Source organism: Bidens hawaiensis, unplaced genomic scaffold (genome assembly GCF_021521415.1).
Source record: "Bidens hawaiensis isolate Kalapana, Puna unplaced genomic scaffold, B.hawaiensis_p1.1 tig00018246_1, whole genome shotgun sequence".
Lineage (NCBI taxonomy): Eukaryota > Viridiplantae > Streptophyta > Magnoliopsida > Asterales > Asteraceae > Bidens > Bidens hawaiensis.
Window position 1 is genome coordinate 15,424 of NW_027492762.1, and position 18,039 is coordinate 33,462.

Here is an 18,039-nt window from a genome sequence, read left to right on the forward strand (position 1 = left end):
CTCCCCCTTTATATACTAATCGCAATTAATGCGATGAATTTAATGCGGAGGAGAGAGAAATCGAAGGTGCAATGAAACTATGACACGTGGCATAAAGCAGGCTGGCAACAGCTGTTGACAGGACGTGTGCCAGCAATTTCGCGGCCACGCGCCCGAAAAATCGCGCCCACGCGCCTGAAAAAGAGACTGGAATGACCATATAATGTCACGTCACCATAACTTCCTGCACGTCCTGACACAGTGAGAAGAAACCGTCGCACGACGTTTCAGACGTTTGGACTGTTCCTATCTTTCTACCAACTCTTCGAATTTTGAAATTCAAAATTCAAAAAAGATTCAAAAGTAAGCGGGAAAACACCCCTTACCTTGGCAAACAAGTAACCATAAGCCGGGTGCGGGTACAGTGTTAAGGCAAAACCCTTCACATACCTAGCACCCGCAGGGAATTGAAGCCAAGAATACCTTGGCAACCAAGTAACTATAAGACAGGTGCGGGTACAGTGTTAAGGCAAAACCCTTCACATACCTAGCACCCGCAGGGAATTGAAGCCAAGAATACCTTGGCAACCAAGTAACTATAAGACAGGTGCGGGTACAGTGTTAAGGCAAAACCCTTCACATACCTAGCACCCGCAGAGAATTGAAACCAAGAAGGATCTTCTAGGCAATGCTTGCGGATAGAGGAATAACATCCTCGCATAACGGGAACGTCGAGAATTATATTGTTTGAAACTCCGTAATGGAATTGGTGGTCTTAGCATAATTGATCACTATGTTGAAAACCACCAGAACCTCATGGAGACTATATACAAGTAAGACTCAACGCTCCTGCCTTGCGAGAAGGTTACATACCTACCCGCATCATACCCAAAGATCAAGCAAAAAAATCGGGAATTTTTGCAAGTGACACTAGGAAACCCGCGGGAAGAATCCCCACGGAGAACCTTAAAACTAAAAAGCCTTTTCAAAACCCCTTGCTCAAAGTCCAAAAGTTCACCTCACTTTATTAAACATTCATGAGAAGAACATTGGACTGGGGGGACTTGAAGAGGTAGGTCCCAGCAGAGCCCAGTTGGTCCCGCAAGACTCACCTTGAACAGGGACGTCTGCGCAAAGGCCATCTGCTTCCGCAGGACCCACCATGCTCAGAGAACCTTACGCGCAGTACGCAAGCTGTACACGCAGGGAAAGCCTCCCAATGGTGAAGTACCCCGCCTGTTCCCGCAGTTGCGGATACAAGCCATCAGGGAAGGCTACCCGCAGACAGCAGGGCTACACGCACAAGACAATAGATACTTCAGTAGTCACATGAAGGAATGAGCAAGACGGGAACAATCCCGCCAAAATGAGCCAGTCCGTATGATTCTGAAAGATCTGTACTATACCTACCAAGGTATGGATAGGACAGACAATCTGACCAGAACAGCCCATGAGCCAATCACAGGGTGACAGCTCACCGACAACAGTACGAGGAGGAGCACCCTCTAGTACTGTTTGTCACTATTAGCCGCTGCCTACTCACCAACCCTTACTGCAGGGCATGCGCAGCCTACAGTTGGTGAAATAGTGTTACTGTGGGCCGTAACCTATTCACCAACCAGCATGGCCTGCGTATAATCCACAGTAGGTAGGACGTGCATAATCTACAGTTGGAGGAATAGTGCAGCCGACATAGTTACTGTTGGCCGTAACCTATCCACCAACCAGTATGGCCTGTGCATAGTCCACTGTTGGTAGAACAGGAATACTATTCAGCCGGCTATACCTTCTAACCTACCTTCGGCTATAAATACTCCAACATCTTGGAATGGTAAGATCATCTGCTACCCAGTTATCTAGCAATCTCTTAATATACACTTATATTCAGAGCAATCTAGTCTGATTCTCACGCCGGAGGGTGGTCACAAGGAGGAACCCCCCCCCCTTCTCAGTGACGAGCTTACGGTGTTTGTTTTGCAGGTCTCCTGAAGAACAGCCTTCTCAGTTAGATCTCATCCGTGGGAAACATTACTTAACCCCCAGATTATCTATAATCTGTCCAGATTATCTATAATCTGTCCAGGGTTCACTTAGTGTTTCTTCATCTAGTAATTAAATCAGATAGCACATTAGACTAACGGTAAATTTAAGAGAATTGTATAAACACTTATACAGACTGCTGCTCAGAATAATGTGGTTAAATGATATATATTTATGCCAACAGAACAATGAAACACTTTTCCTGTTTTTTACTTAAAAAAATATAAATCAACAACTTCATATGTTCATTTATGTATAACTGTTTTGTATATGTAACATTCCTCAAAAATTAACACACAAAATTTACTTAAATCAACCGCATCCGCCTCTACATCCCGGATATTTGCAATCCACAAGAACATAACATGAATCATCAATCACTTGCTGCTCTTGTAAACAATCTCGTAGTCATCATCATCGTCATCCACATCATACGCCGGGTTACACAAGCATCTAAATAGCCTACCAATTCCCTGTTATATACATGCAAATCATAAGTATCCAATAGTATGCAACTATCACTTTTAACATAAACCATTAGATATGATTATACTTCATAAAATATAATGTTTACATCAAGACAGAAGGCAAACGGACAACAAGCTGTGCTGCAAGCCATTAGATATGATTATGTTTAACTTTTCAAGATGATGAAAAGAGCAAACCTGTGTGATAAACGGGGCTCGGTAACCGAGTGTTCTTGGTGAATCTTCATCATCGTCACTACTATCATCACTGCTTGTATCGTCATGAATATTTGAAGCAGCTTTCTTCTTTGATGTTCCAACACTTTGTGATTGTTTTTCTCTCTAAAGGAAATAAACATCATCAAATCAAAGTTGTAAAAGCATATTTATCACTAGCCCTGTAAACGAACCAAACATTCAGTGAACTGTTCGGCGGGAAGTTCGTTTATTTAATAAACGACAAGAACGAACATGAACACATGTTTCGTTCGTTCATTTATGTTCGTGAACGTTCATTTATTTATGTCCATTTATGTCTGTTTACATATTAATAGCAAATAATTAAACATTATCTGGAAGAGTTATCTACTTAACGATATTATGATTATCTTCATTTAAGTGTGTTCATATATGTTTGTCCATGTCTACTTGTGTTCATTTACATTTGTTCATATATGTTCATTTATGTTTGTTTATCATTGTTCAGTTATGCTCATTTATGTTTGTGGACTGTTGGTTTAGATTTTAAACAAACGAACATAAACGAACATGAACATGTTCATTTTTTAAATAAACAAACGCGAACATGCCTTTATTCGTGCTTGTTCGGTTCATTTACAGGCCTATTTATTACAACATCAAAACTCAATCCCACCTTAAATATTTTTCCTAAAAGTTTTAGAGCAACCGCACGAGCTTTAAGTTCTTCCTTCTTGGCATTATTATCATGAAGTACCTATAAATAATTAAAATAAAAAAAATCAAATCCTCCATAATCTTATATTAACAAAAAAGAACATATATACTTCCACAAATTTCACTTACCATTTGACAAACATGCAAAAGTGTAACTTCAATATCAACAACATTAAGTTTCCAAAGTGAGCTCATGAGTGTATCCTTGCTCGACTGTAGATGCGATTCAACATCGTTTGTGGGCCCGTTCCCGTCTTTCTTAATCTTGCGGCTCGCTTCTTCTTGAAGTTGCAGCAACTCAAAAGCCCCTAGAACAATTTTTCACCAAAATAAGTTAGTATAGTAAATTGATGATCAACAAATGTACTTAGTGACCATCTTTAGGTTGATATTTATAAATATATAACCAACTTTGTCTAAACTTTCTATAACAACATGCCAATATAACACCCTAAATTCCAAAAAGGATTTTAGACATATTATAATGTGGAAAATACGGTCCCAAAACTTTTTTATTTCGGATGTCTTTTGACTGACATCACTACATAATTCATTCACCAAGTTATATACTTTTAAATATTAGACGATACTTGAGAAACAATTTACAAATAGTGGTATAACTTCAAAGCCTTTATATTTATTTCCCAAATAATAATAATAATTAGAGTAAACTGTGGTTTTCGTCCGGTCCCTGTGGTTTGTCCAAATCTGCGGTTCTAGTCCAGTAGTTTCAAATTTGCGATTTTCGTCACTGTGGTTTCATTTCACTTGCAATTGAACCCGAATTCACTAATCCCGTTAAGTCTGGTAGTTAAACCCATTAGTGTGTCCTTCACGTGAGGAGCAGTTTTGTCACTTTTCCATCCCAAATAAACCTCAGTCCTAATTCGCAAGCCCCCTCACGTGAGGGGCTGGGGTGTATTTTGGGAAAAAAAAAAAGGACAAAACTGTCCTCATGTGAAGGACACGCCGATGGGTTTAACGACCAGATTTAACGGGATTAGTAATTCGGGTTTAATTGCAAGTGAAATGAAACCACAAAGACGAAAATCGCAAATTTGTGCATATTTGAACAAACCACAAGGACGAAAACAGCAGTTCACTCTAATAATTATAATTTTTGTTAAATTTAGAAACTAAAAATTTGGAATGTTACAAACAAAAATCTTAATACTCCAGAAAAAATAATGTTCCTTGAATCAACTTTTTTGTGAGTTTAAACTTTAAAGTGGGACACAAAAATTGGTTAAATGAAATAAAAGATTGAACCAAAGTTGGTTAATCTCTTTTTTTTTTTGTTATTCTTATTCCTTTTAGTTACCCTTTGCTGCAGTAATTTGTGATTTCCAAAAATGCCCTTTATTCCGAACCCATTCGGCCATAAATGGTACCCCAAGGTAAACTGCTTTCTTTCCAAGCTCTTGTGCAGCTTGTCTTTCATACATGTATCCAATAGTTTGCAAGATATTTGCTCCAAAAGCTGTTACAATAATAGTTTAAAAGGGTCAATAACAACAACAACAACAACAATAATAATAATAATAATAGGCCTGTAAACGAACAGAACGAAATGAACAGGGGTATGTTCGTGTTCGTTCATTTAACTTTAAACGAACACGAACACTTAATTGAACGCATATTTGGTGTTCATGTTCGTTTATGTTCGTTTACTTAAAATCTAAAACGAACAGTTCACGAACATAAACAAAAATAATTGAACAAATATAAATAAGCATAAATGAACATACATGAACAAATGTAAATGAACACAAACAAACATAAACGGACATAAATGAACACACTTAAATGAATATAAGTGAACAGACATAAAACCATTAAGTTAATGAGTCATCTGGATAATATTTAATTATTTTTTATTAACAAGTAAAAGAACATAAATATAAAACCATTAAGTTAATGAGTCATCTGGATAATAATTATTTTTATTAACAAGTAAAAGAACATAAATAAATGAACATAAACAAACGTAAATAAACGAACGTTCACGAACATAAATGAACGAACAAAACATGTGTTCATGTCCGTTCGTTTAATTAAACGAACACAAATTTTTTGTTCACGTTCGTTCGTTTCTTAAATAAACGAACTTCCCACCGAACAGTTCGCTGAACGTTCGGTTCGTTTACAGGCCTAAATGGAGGCATGAACAACCTGCTTGCGAAAGTCGCTCTGCCTCTGATTCGGCTCGGTGCAAAAACCCTTCTTTATCGCCTCGAACATATTGTTGAATAAAATTTTTCAATATTCTAGCCAGTTTTTCTTCTCTTTCCCTTTGGATAGTCTACAATTTAAAAACAAATTAGTTAAGCAGTTCCTTTTTTTTTTTTTTTTTTTTTTGAGATTTAATCATTCAAATTGACAACATATTATTACTTGCCTTCAGTTTTTCATGTAATATTTCAGGGGAGTCATTTTCACCAACTAACTCTGCAGAAGCCATTGTTGCAACTGCTAAGTGTCCTATGTAGTCTTCAAATAACTCACTTCCAAAAAGAAAAGCAAAAACAGCAGTCGAATCCAGCATTGTTTCCCTGTGCAATGATGGATAATGTAAGAATATTATTATTATGCATTTTATACATAATCAAATGTTACTAATCGTGTAATCATTGATCCGTTTGATGTTTGTAACATAACCAGGGGTGTCAGTCGTGTCCGGTTGAATTGTTTAATCCGAACACGACCCATATTTTTATTTGTGTCAAAAACATCATGTAACCAAACACGGCCCATTTAACCCATTTATCTACATGCGCCAAACGAGTTGGTGGGTTGACGAATAATAATCAAATTGTTAAAATGTTAATCGGGTTGTAAAAATGGGTTAAACGGGTTAGTGGGTCGACCCATTTAAACGCAAGCATGCAAACGTGTCAAATATGTTGTAAACGCCTCGTTTAATTAATTAAACAGGCCAACCCGAACGCAACCCGTGTAACCCATTTATCTAAACATATCAAATGGGTTGGTTAATTGGGAAAATAAATAAATAAATAATAATCAAGCTGTAAACATGTTAATCAGGTTGGTGGGTTGTAAAAAGATGCTTAACGGGTCACAAACGGGTTATTGGGCCGACCTGTTAAAACGAACCCATGAAACATGTCAACCAAGTTGTGTAAACTACCCGTTTAACAAAACGGGTCAACCCAAACCCGAGCCGTTTTATTAAACGGGCTATTTATTTATTTATTTATTACATATTTTAAAACACATTCTTACTTTGATATAGAGCCTTTTCCATTCCTATCATATGCATCTCTCTTCAATGGATCACTTAAAACTTGATAAGCTTCACCAAGCACCTACTTATAAATGATAACTGTTATTATATTCAACAAATCACGGTTTTAAATCCGTTAAAAAAAAACACAAACATCACTCTAAATTCAACACACTTGCCTGAAATCTCTCAGCCGCTTGAGGATCGTTTGGATTTTTATCAGGATGAACTTGTCGTGCCTGTTTCACAAAATGGGCCAAAAGTGTTTTCAAATTTCAGTATCATACTAACTTCAAATAATCAAAAACTGAAATAAAATGATGGGATTTAATCATTTAAATCATTCGAAACAATTAACTAAATAATTTCAATAAAGTGGCAAATAAACAGTCAACAAGCTACGCCAGAATCCCCTGAATCCCTTGCTGGATAGCAAAACCGATCCTACTAAAAAGCAAAAAACAAGACTTGGGATATTGATACTAAAAACAAACCTTGAGATAGTAAGCTTTCCGAATTTTGTCATCGGATACAAGTGGGCTAACACCAAGAATATCATAATACTCAGTTTCTTTCACCATTACTGATAATAATAATAATAATAATAATAATAATAATAATAATAATAACAAACTAACACTCTTCCGATCACCCGAAAAACCCGATCCCGAATTCCAGGATCAGAATGCTGCACAGAATAGAATGTGTGAAAAGTTAAGAAAGAGAGAGTGAGAGATCATGATTGATGAGGAATGAATAAAGAAAGATGGAAAGTTAAAGAGTGTTTTTTTATTTATTAATTTTTTATTTTTTATTTTAATTTGTGAAAGCTTTTTCGCGGGAAAAAAAGAGTATTTTAACGGTTGATGTGTGGTGCTAATGATTTCTTGTGAGTTTGCAACTGCTTTTTGAAATATGCCCATTACTTGCTTTTGCAAAAGGTGGGTTGTGTTTGGTTGTAGGGTCTGGACCACAGGACCAGTGTTTTCAGGGTTAGACTGGACCGATCGGTCAGACTGGGACCCGGGCATGCTAGTGGCTTGGTTCGATGGGTTTAATTGTTTCTGTACGTCGGGTAATGGACAAACTTTAATTACTTTGAAAGTCATGAGTCGCGATATCTTATAAAATTTGGTATTTTATTTTAATACTAGTTTAGAAGCATGGGTATTACACAAGTTAAATAAATGGTTTTTTTTAATTATATATTTTAAATAAATTTTAGTATTTCTAAAAAACGTTTTATATAAAAATTGAAGAAAAAGATTTATGGTATAATCATATTATTTACTAAATTAGAGAAAATCATCATTAGTTAATATAAGAGAGACGTGAAATTAAAATATATACTTCACCAAAAGTTAATACGTGACATTCAATATTTAATAGAAGAGAGACAGGAAAACCAACTTTTAGTGGCCTAAAAAGATGAGACGTTTCCCCATTATTTGTATTTATTGGATATGAAACTTATTATTATTATTATATATAAAATAGTTTTTCAAAATAATTTAGTTTCTTTTTATAGTATGCTCATATTTTGTTTTCTTCAAGAAACCAATGTATTTCTTTAATTTTTTTTAATGTATGTAAATTAACAAGGTAGTAGTATTATTAACACGCATTATACCAAAATACAGTCTTTATATACTTTTATGGCTATTATTATTTTAGTATGGGCCATTGTATTATGTATACCAAAGTGATTCATGCACCTCAGTAGGCGACGTCGACGTGAAGTTAAGTTAGCTGCAAATCATTTTGTGTTGCCGACGATGAAAGTTGCTGAATCCGCCACTATATATCAAGGTGTAAGAGCGTGTACGTTTGTTTGGTTAGGTTCGTGTTTTTATCTAAAATGGCCAGGTAGTTTAAAATAAACTATGGCCCGTTTCGACCCATTTGCCATGAAATATGAAGGGGTCCGTTTGGTTCAGTTCATGATTTATATCAAACGGGGCAACTAGAAAGTTATAGGTACATAAGAACACATTAGACCGGTTGTATATTCTAAATCATGTGTCGTATAGTTTTAACGTATACAACGTCCTAGCTCGTTGCTATACAAATATGTTACTATTGATGTAACAACAAAGATTTAGTATAAATAAAACCTAAACTCATAAATTTCGAAACCAATCAATACTGCCCGCTTTGCTTATTAGTGACTATGTTACACTCAGTGCATCCAAAACACGTTGATGGTATTTAAGGTCAGGTCATGCATTCCACATGAACCGAACATCTATTTTATCTACAAACGATAGTAAAATTTGCCTAAACTATTACAACTTCAGTTTTTAAGTGAAAATAGCGTGCTTGGTTTTTAACCAAATAACCAAAACCGAAACAAAAAACGCCAATAATGATGTATTCGGTTAACCTACAAAAATGTAGCTTCGGTTTAATCAACGAGCACCCCTAAACTATATACGAGCTCAATATAAAATATTAATATAAACATGTTCTAGTGTTTGCTTTTGGAAACCAAAAGAAGCAATGCATTTAAGATGAAATTTACAGCTTTCTTTATGAACATTGTCTAGACAATTTTGAAGATTAAAAATATATAAAAATGATCAAACAATAAATATTATATAAAAACATATCACCTTTAGCAACAGGCACTGGTTGATGCATCTGCAACTGGCTTCTGTCTAAATATGTTTCTTTTAACAGCAGTTGATCCCTCATCAGGAAGACTGAAAAATTAGGTACTAAAAAATTGCTACTAAAAAATTAGGTACACTGGTTTTAAATAATCCCGACTACCACCTTTTGGTTGTTGTCAGTCCCAACTAACGAAATGGCTAGTGACGGTCCCGTCTTTTATCATTTTTTCTATCAGCGCTAACTAACGAAATCCTAACGTCATTAGTTTTTATGACGTGGCATGCATGTGTGTCAAAAATTTGCTTATGTGGCATATGCATGGCATGCTTATATGGTAATAATTACAGCACCACCACGGCCGCCACCGTCGCCGCCGCCTCCACCACAGCCGCCGCCGCCACCAGTGACCAAAAGGGACAGAGATCTATACTCGCCGGTTTCCAGATCTGCTCGTCGGAAAAACAATTTGTTGGTTTCCGGTGAGTATAGATCCGCCTCTTTTGGTCGTTGTGGTAGCAGGTGGTGGTACGATGGTGGTGGCGGTCGTGTGGTGGTGATGGTGACGGCCATGGTGGTGGTGGTTGCTGCCATAGTGATGGCGGTGGTGCAATCAGCCACATAAGTACGCCACATATATTCCACATAAGCAAGTTTTTGACGCGCAAGCATGCCACGTCATCAAAAACTAACGACGTTAGGCTTTCGTTAGACAGGGTTCATTGGTAGAAAAAATGATAAAAGGTGGGACCGTCACCTACGCTAGTTGGGACCGGCAATATACCAACGACCAAAAGTTACTAGTTGGGATCATTAAAAACCAATATACCAAAAAGTTATAATCCATTTAACATATACCTTCAAAACAAGTTCTTCAAAGCACTGCTCCACGTTAACGCGTGTTTTCACACTACATTCGATAAAAAGACATCCGTATTCCCTTGCAAACTCGATTCCTTCCTTTTTCGTGACAACCCTTTCGTTTTCCTGCATAATGAATATTACACGTTAAAATTTAGCAAATATATAAAAAGGATTGGAATAGTGTGAGAACCATTTGAAAATTGAACTTTGAGAATCATTTTGGCCCACAGAAAAAATAAAATAAAAATAATAAATAAAAAATTTTATAAAGCCAAAAAAACACAAAAATAAAAAACGTAAAACAGACCAAAACGTTTATCTAGCATCCCGATTTCAAAAGAAATAAATTAATAAATAAATAATTTTTTTCTCGGTTTAGCTAATTTATACATATATGTATAATACTTATTTTTCAATTTTATACACGTATGTACATATATGTACATACACGTTATTCTTTAATCTTTATACACATACGATTAAGATAAATGACAATGTACATATGTGTACGTTAGGTAACCGAAGATTAAATGATAATATACATATATGTACAATTAAGTTTTTTTTTCTTGAAACCAGGATGCTAGATAAACATTTTGATTTTTTTACTTTTTAAATTTTTCACTTTTTTTTTTGTTTTATAACTTTTTTAAATATTTTTTTGGATGGGGTTTTTAGTGGTCCAAATGGCTCTCAATTTCAAAATGTTGTCTTCGGATCCTCACCCTATATACAAATATATAACCAATCCTTGTTATTATTATATTTACCTTATTGACTTTATTGCTAACAAGCATCTTGATGTAATCTTGATTTGTTGAGTGCATGTCGATTTCTTTCGCCCATACGTCTGATAAGTTGGTGAACGTGTCTCTTCGTGTTACGTCATAAACTGTTTAAATTTACCAAATGAAGCAATTAGTGAATATTATTTAACTAAAAGATACAATTTTTATAACTAAATGGGATTGACATACCCATTATAACTCCTTGAGCTCCTCTGTAATATGAACTAGTTAAAGTTCTGAATCGTTCTTGTCCGGCTGCAAAATAATATTTGTCACATAAGTTTTACTAGATGATGTAATATATTTAAAAAACTTTTAATTAAATTAAAACACCAAAAAAAAAAGCTAATTAGAAAATGAAAATGCTAACCAGTATCCCAAATAGCAAGCTTCAACTTTTTTCCATTAACTGTGACATATTTTACCTTAAAATCCACACCTGTAATAATGATGAATAGTGATTAAATGTAAATGTTAACTAGTAGAGTGTTGCCGAGCCCGAGCTTGACTCGTTTTGGCATACAAGAGCTCGAGCTCAGTTCGCTTCGAACTCATTTTCTAAAGCTCGAACTCGGCTAGCGAGTGGTTTTTTCATGCTCGGACTCAGCTTGTTTATTATTTATTAATTAATTTACATTCCTTTTTAATTAATTCTATATATTTTGAGAAAAACTTTAAACGAGCCTAAGCTCAACTTGAGCTTGTGTAGTACCTTAAACAGCTCAGCTCAACCGTAAGCCTGTACAGTGTTAATAAATACATAGAAGTCCAAAAGGGGTAAAATTTAAAAATACACAAGGCTCGAACTCAGGCTCAAAAACGCTATATTTGAAGCGAGAGCTCAAAAACGCTTAAGTATTCACACTTAAGTCTTCATCGATTATCCACTCTCGAACACTTAAGTCTTCATCGATTATCCACTCTCGAACACTTGAGCTATCTACTCGTGAACAAAGTATTCACAGGTAGTTATTACACTTAGTCATCCTAATCATTCACCTAACTGCTCGAGACTAATAAGTACTCGGAGGAAACCTTTATGTATTTCATCTCCCCCCTACAAGTACTCGTGTATATAACCAACTACTCGGACTTCATACCTAAATATCTAACTGTTCGAATAGGAATAAGTACTTGGGACTTATCCTTATAGAAAACTCCCAGCTTGGTCAACAAGCTCAACTAGGCTCGAAGCCGGCTCGTTTTGACTTACAAGAGTTTGTGCTTGGTTTGTTTTGAGCTCGTTTTCTAAAACTCAAACTCGACTCGTGAGTCGTGTTTTCAAGCTTGGACTTGGCTTGGGACCGGCTCGTTTGTTATTTATTAATTACTTTATAGACATTTTTAGTTAAATTTATATATTTTGAAGAAAACCTTAAACTAGCCTAAGCTCGGCTCAAGCTCGTGTAGTACCTTAAATGAGCCAAAGCTCAGCTATGCAGTGTGAAATTAACATATGGAAAGCCCATAAGAGGTCAAATTTAAAATGCACTAAGCTCGCGGTCGGGCTCACTAACTAAACAAGCTATATTTTAGGCTCGGGCCTGGCTCGAGATCGAAAACGCTTAGCTTTTTATCAAGCCGATCTCAAGCATTCGTACGCTTGACTCGTTTGCACCCCTAATGTTAAGTATTCTGTAAACGAGCGGAGCCAGCCGAGCCCGAGCTCGACTAAGCTCAAGCAAGGCTCGTTTTGACTTATAAGAGCTCGAGCTCGGTTCATTTCAAGCTCATTTTCTAATGCTCGGGTTTAGATCTTTAATTATTTATTAACTAATTTATATAGAAGTCCAAAAGAGTTACAATTTAAAAATACACAAGTCTCATTAAGACTCAGCTTCTCATACAAGACTTGAGCTCATGCTCGATAACTACACAAACGTTATTTAAAACTCGAACTCGAAAAAGCTCATCGAGCCGATCTCGAGCATTCAGCCCCTAATGTTAAGCATTTCAGCTTCAAGTCATATAATATCAAATAAAATGCAATTGAAATAATAATAATAATAATAATAATTTGATGTGTTAGCACCTACCAATTGTAGGTGAAAGTTCTTCAATGGCGTTATCAGAAGTAAAACTCAATAACAACGAGCTTTTACCGACTCCTGAATCACCAATCAGCAACAGCTTGAATAAATAATCAAAATCCGATGCCGAAGATTGATCCATTGCTAACAATAATATTTAATTATCAATCAATCACAAACCCAAAATTAAACAAATAAATAATATTTATAGCTTAATATGTGAATTGAACGGAAAATAAATTAATGCATTTGAAACATATATTTTCCGATCTGGATCGGAAAAAAAAAAGAAAAGAAGAAAGATAAATAAGCTTAAGATGCAAGCAAAAGAGATAAACAATAAAAAAGAAATTATGTTTTGTTTTTTAAATTGGCATAAATAAATCAAAGAGATTAATAATTGTGTTTAAATAACTAGATTTGAGCGTGGTTCGTTTTGACATACGAGTAGAGATGCACAAACCGGTTTAAAACTCAAAACCGGTTTGGGTTAAAACCGAACCCAAACCGGTTTATGATCGGTTTCGGTTCGGGTTGAAACCGGTTTCTTACAATGTTACGATTAGTTTCGGTTCAGGTTTTGGCCGGTTTTGATTCGGTTAACCGGTTTGGAACCGATTTTGGTGGAGAAAATTACAAACCAGTTCCGAACCTACGGTTTCAAACCGGTTCAGTTTCGGTTCAGTTTTCGGGTCGGTTCGGTTAACCGGTTTGTTTGCCCACCTCTACTTACGAGTGCTCGAGTTTGGTTTGTTTGAGTATTTTTTTTCTAAAGCTGGATCATGGCTTCTGAGTTGTTTTCTCAAGCTTGTGTTTGGTTGGTTTATTATTTATTGATTAATTTATAAACTTTTTCAACTATTTATATTTGAGAAAAATCTTAAGCAAGCGTAATGTTACAGACTAAATATTTGAAGATCGAATTCTTGAAAGTGCTTGAACCCTTGGGTTTGCTGGCTAGTCTCATACTTCATCGGGCACGGCCTCGGTGAGGAAGGGAAGCGTACATGCCTAGTTGTGCTTGAAGGACAAGCGCATAGCTGGTCGCAAGCTGGTGTCGCTCGCATGATGATTCCAAGGCTGGACGAAATAGTAGACCCTGATCATAAGCGAGCGGATTAGATGACCTTCATGCGCCACACAGAGTTGAAAAAAGATTGCTCTGGGCTCGAGCATGAGTAGTACCTTAAAAGAGCTAAAGCTCGGCTCGAGCTCGTCTATGCAATGCGAAATTAATACATTAAAGTCCAAATGCGATAAAACTTAAAAATATAAAAGTTCGACAAGCCTAAAAGAGTTTCTCATACCTCGAGCTCAGGTTCGAAAGCTAAACGAGCTTTACTTGAGGCTCGGGCTTGGCTCAAGCTCAAAAAACACGGCTCAATTCAAGCTTTTTTTATCGATCCAAGAATAAGTAGCTTACGAGTGGCTCAAGTCGTTTACACACCTATAGGCTAAACATTGTTTGACTTGTTGAAGATGTTGTCGTTTAATGCTTTTCAAATACACCAGCAAGTTGCCACGTGTATTACTTGAGTCGCTTTTGTTATTGCTTTATGTCGTCGTTTCTTTGGTTATCTTAAGACCTCTTTAAGCGACTGACGGTTTGTTTTGAGGATTTACACCAAGTGTTGATCTACATCCACATATACTTTTTTCGCAAAGGCACCAACTGTTAACTACTAAACTAAAATTAAGACTTCAAAGGTTAGGTGTAATCACCATCTTTCTTATTATAATACGAACTTGAACTAGTGTTAAAAAAAAAGTTGGTGTCAATTATAAAATCAGTGGTATGTCATACAATGGAGTAGCTTTTATATACAAGTGTGGTAGTCATTTGGTAGAGTGATGAATAGTGGTAGTGATAGTTGCATTTGTATGTTAAGGCTTCTTTTATCTATGTTTAGTGAAAACTAAGTATCTTATCTTACTCTTCTAATAAATAAAAATAATAATGCTTAGGTGTCCTAATCATATTTAATCATATCCTAAATTTCTTTCATAATTTTCTAATCTCTCACCTCATTCATCTTAGCTATCTATTGATCATGGGTAAAACCATTTTATCAAAAAGGTTATAACTTAGAGAATTAAGAGGAAAATTAGGATATGAATGTAAACCTAAATAAATTTATTTTATCATTTGTTTATTTCATCTAGCTCTAGAATTTGTGTCATACACGAGATTTGTCAATTATTTAAATTAATAAAATTAATTATTTGAAACAAACAAGAAAAAGATACAAGTAAAAACGTAAAATAAAAAATGTTGATTATGTTTATAGTCCTAATAATACTAAATAATACATACTTGTGATAAAACTACAAATGTTGTATATAAAAAGATTTTCTCTGCATTGTAAAATTAAGATTCTATACTTATTGTCTGTACTATATATTCCATTATTTTTTTCATTTAATATTGTGTCTTTATTTTAAAAACGAACCTTATTTTTTTATTATTTGACAAATCCCGTATAATACACAGGTTTAAAAACTAGTAACATTAATGAACCACCTTGAAACCTAATCTTCTTAAAGTAGATGCATTTTATGGTAATCAACTAATCAAGATGGTCAAAGCCTACAACCTTGATAAATACCATTAATGCTTCAAATATGCATGGGTAACATAAAGAAAACAACCACTAGATCAAAATCAAAATAAAGCCATGTCAGTCTTCAACTTTGAGGAAGGTTTGTGGAAAACTATTTTTTTTTTCAAACTACCATTTGGGTTATCAAGTGAAGACTTAAGTTTGATTCTTGTTTGTGTCATTTTTGACGGATTTAGGTAATTAAGGATTTGAGCTAGGCCTTGTGCAAAGTTGTCAATTCAAATCCTAAATCCATCTGGGTTTTCGTCCCACCATGTCTCACATCAGATAATTCTGCTCCTGTGGTGACACAACGTCTGTCAAGTGGCATCCTATGGTATGGCATCCAGGGGGAACGCCCAAGCTAAACTTTGAAGCCAACGTTCGCCCAGTTAAGACAACATTTTCCGCCCATATGAGCAACAAGGCTCTCCAATTTAAAAAGTGCAGTTGCCTAAACACATCGTTGCTTTAAAAAAATATTATATTTAAAAGAAAAAACCTATATAACATTTGTAACAAAGCTCGTTTGACTTCAAAATCGAGCTCGAACCTAACTAAACTGCCTCGTTGATTTCAAGCTCGAGTTCAAACCATCCTTGCTCACAGTCACAGGGTGGAACTGATATAAGATTTCTCCTCAAAGCCGTACCCAGAACTGGAACCGACCCGTAACCGGAAATACCCGGTCAAAACCCAACCCTGCCCTACCCGAAACCTGAAGAAACCGGAAAACCAAAATACCCGACTATACCCGAAACCGGTTCCTACCCAGATCCAGTTTTGACTTTTGTTGACCATTCCCAGAACCAGTTTCTGAAAATACTTAGTTTGTACACCTTTAATCTGAGCTGAGTTGAACTAAGCCAAAATCGACCCTAGCTCGGCTCGTTGGCTCGATCATAGGCTCGTTTTACTTCAAAATCGAGCTCAAAACTAACTAAACCTAAACCGCCTCATATAATTTCGAGCTCGAGTTCAAACCCAAACCCACCGTTCCTCACGGTCACAAGGTGCCTCTTAATTTCTGCAAAACTTTAGCCCCACATTGTCTGTCCTATATAAAAATAAAACCCACCGCCAACACCACCACCACATCATTGATTCTCATTCCATTACCATCTAAAAGCATCCAAAGCACCAAACTTCTTCTTCTTCTTCCTCATCATCACCATGAATCCAACTCGAACCGAACAACCCGAACCCGACACCCTCCACCTCACCTCCTTCTTCGGCATCTTCACCCACTCGCTCTCCAAATCCAAACCACTCCTCACCAAACTCACTCTCACTCTCATCCTCCCACTCGCCATCACCTTCTTATCTCACATCCAAATCTCCCACCGCTTCTTCCCACACATCGAAAACCCCTACGTCATCACCTCCACGTCATCATTCCCCCGCCACGTGTCACTCTCCGATTGGCTCTTATTCTCCATCTTCAAAATCGCCTACTTCACTCTCCTCACTCTCTTCTCCCTCCTCTCCACCGCCTCCGTCGTCTTCACCGTCGCCTCCGGTTACACCGCCCGTGACGTCACTTTCCGACGGCTCGTAACCGCCGTGGTACCTAACGTGTGGAAGAAGCTTTTTGTGACTTTTGTTTATATATACTTTTGGTTGTTTGTGTATAACGTGGTGAGTGGTGGGGTCATGTATGCCACCTGGTTGTTATTCGGTTACACGGTTTTCGGTTCGGTTATTCTGTTTGTTATTTTTATTTTATACGTGTTGGGGTTTTTGTACCTTACGGTTGTTTGGCAACTGACGAGTGTTGTTACGGTCCTCGAAAAGATTCGTGGATTTAAAGCTTTGAAAAAGGGGAAAATGTTAGCGAGTGGGAAGACGGGTGTGGGGATGGGGATTGCGTTTATACTTTACGCGGTTTTATTAGGGGTGATTCTCGTATACGAGTTGTTTGTTGAATTTGGGGGTGAATTCGCGCAATTGGCGATGGTTTGGAGGGTTATGATTGCGATATTGTGTGTTGGTTTGGTTACAATTGTGTTTTTGTTGCTTATTGTGACGCAGACGGTGTTGTATCTGGTTTGTAAGTCGTATCATCGGGAAGCGATTGATAAGTTGAGTTTATCGACGTTTTTGAGTGCGTATACTGAGGAGACGGTGGTGTTACCGAAGCCTGGCGGGGAGATTCAGCTCGGGAGAGTTCAGGCTCAAGTGCAACCATCTGCGGAAATGGTGTGAATTGCGAAACGCTTTGTTGACTTGTACAGTACGCTTATGTGGTTGTACGTTAATGGTAGGAAGTGAATCTTTGATTAGTGGTGTTACCATGTTTAGGCTCATGGCTTTATGATGTGTACCTTGTGCTTTGGATGTTATACTTAGGTTTACAATTTTGCTTATTAAAATCAATGCTTAAAATAGCCCTTGTATTTACGTGGTATGAAAAAGAGACGTTTTTAGCCCCTTTAATGTAATATCCTAAGACAGTGCATAGTGGACAACGCCCAAAACAACATCAATTCTCATTCTACTGGA

The 18,039-nt window shown here is 36.5% G+C and overlaps 3 protein-coding genes across 4 annotated transcripts; 1 reads left to right on the plus strand and 2 right to left on the minus strand.

Moving 5' to 3' along the window:
• Positions 1–2,364: 2,364 nt before the first annotated feature.
• LOC143555684 (chaperone protein dnaJ 10-like) lies at positions 2,365–7,226 on the minus strand. Its single transcript, XM_077045194.1, has 10 exons — positions 7,140–7,226; positions 6,825–6,884; positions 6,645–6,727; positions 5,800–5,953; positions 5,574–5,703; positions 4,723–4,881; positions 3,531–3,709; positions 3,361–3,441; positions 2,685–2,828; positions 2,365–2,492 (listed from the first exon to the last, which is right to left on the minus strand). Exons 1-10 carry the CDS (start codon positions 7,224–7,226, stop codon positions 2,397–2,399), a joined length of 1,173 nt encoding a protein of 390 aa, XP_076901309.1. The 3' UTR covers positions 2,365–2,396.
• A 1,946-nt stretch (positions 7,227–9,172) lies between these two features.
• LOC143555685 (ras-related protein RABC1-like) lies at positions 9,173–13,089 on the minus strand. 2 transcript variants are annotated; one of them, XM_077045196.1, is made up of 6 exons: positions 12,944–13,089; positions 11,278–11,346; positions 11,097–11,162; positions 10,890–11,011; positions 10,085–10,242; positions 9,173–9,347 (listed from the first exon to the last, which is right to left on the minus strand). In XM_077045196.1, the coding sequence occupies exons 1-6, from the start codon at positions 13,077–13,079 to the stop codon at positions 9,260–9,262; spliced, it is 639 nt and encodes a 212-aa protein (XP_076901311.1). In that variant the 5' UTR covers positions 13,080–13,089; the 3' UTR covers positions 9,173–9,259. The 2 variants fall into 2 exon arrangements, with proteins under 2 accessions (XP_076901311.1, XP_076901310.1); XM_077045195.1 differs by having other exon boundaries at positions 9,280–9,347; positions 10,114–10,242.
• Positions 13,090–16,710: 3,621 nt separating this feature from the next.
• On the plus strand, positions 16,711–17,742 carry LOC143555692 (uncharacterized). Its single transcript, XM_077045200.1, has one exon. The coding sequence runs from the start codon at positions 16,711–16,713 to the stop codon at positions 17,740–17,742; it is 1,032 nt and encodes a 343-aa protein (XP_076901315.1).
• The last annotated feature ends 297 nt before the right edge of the window (positions 17,743–18,039 follow it).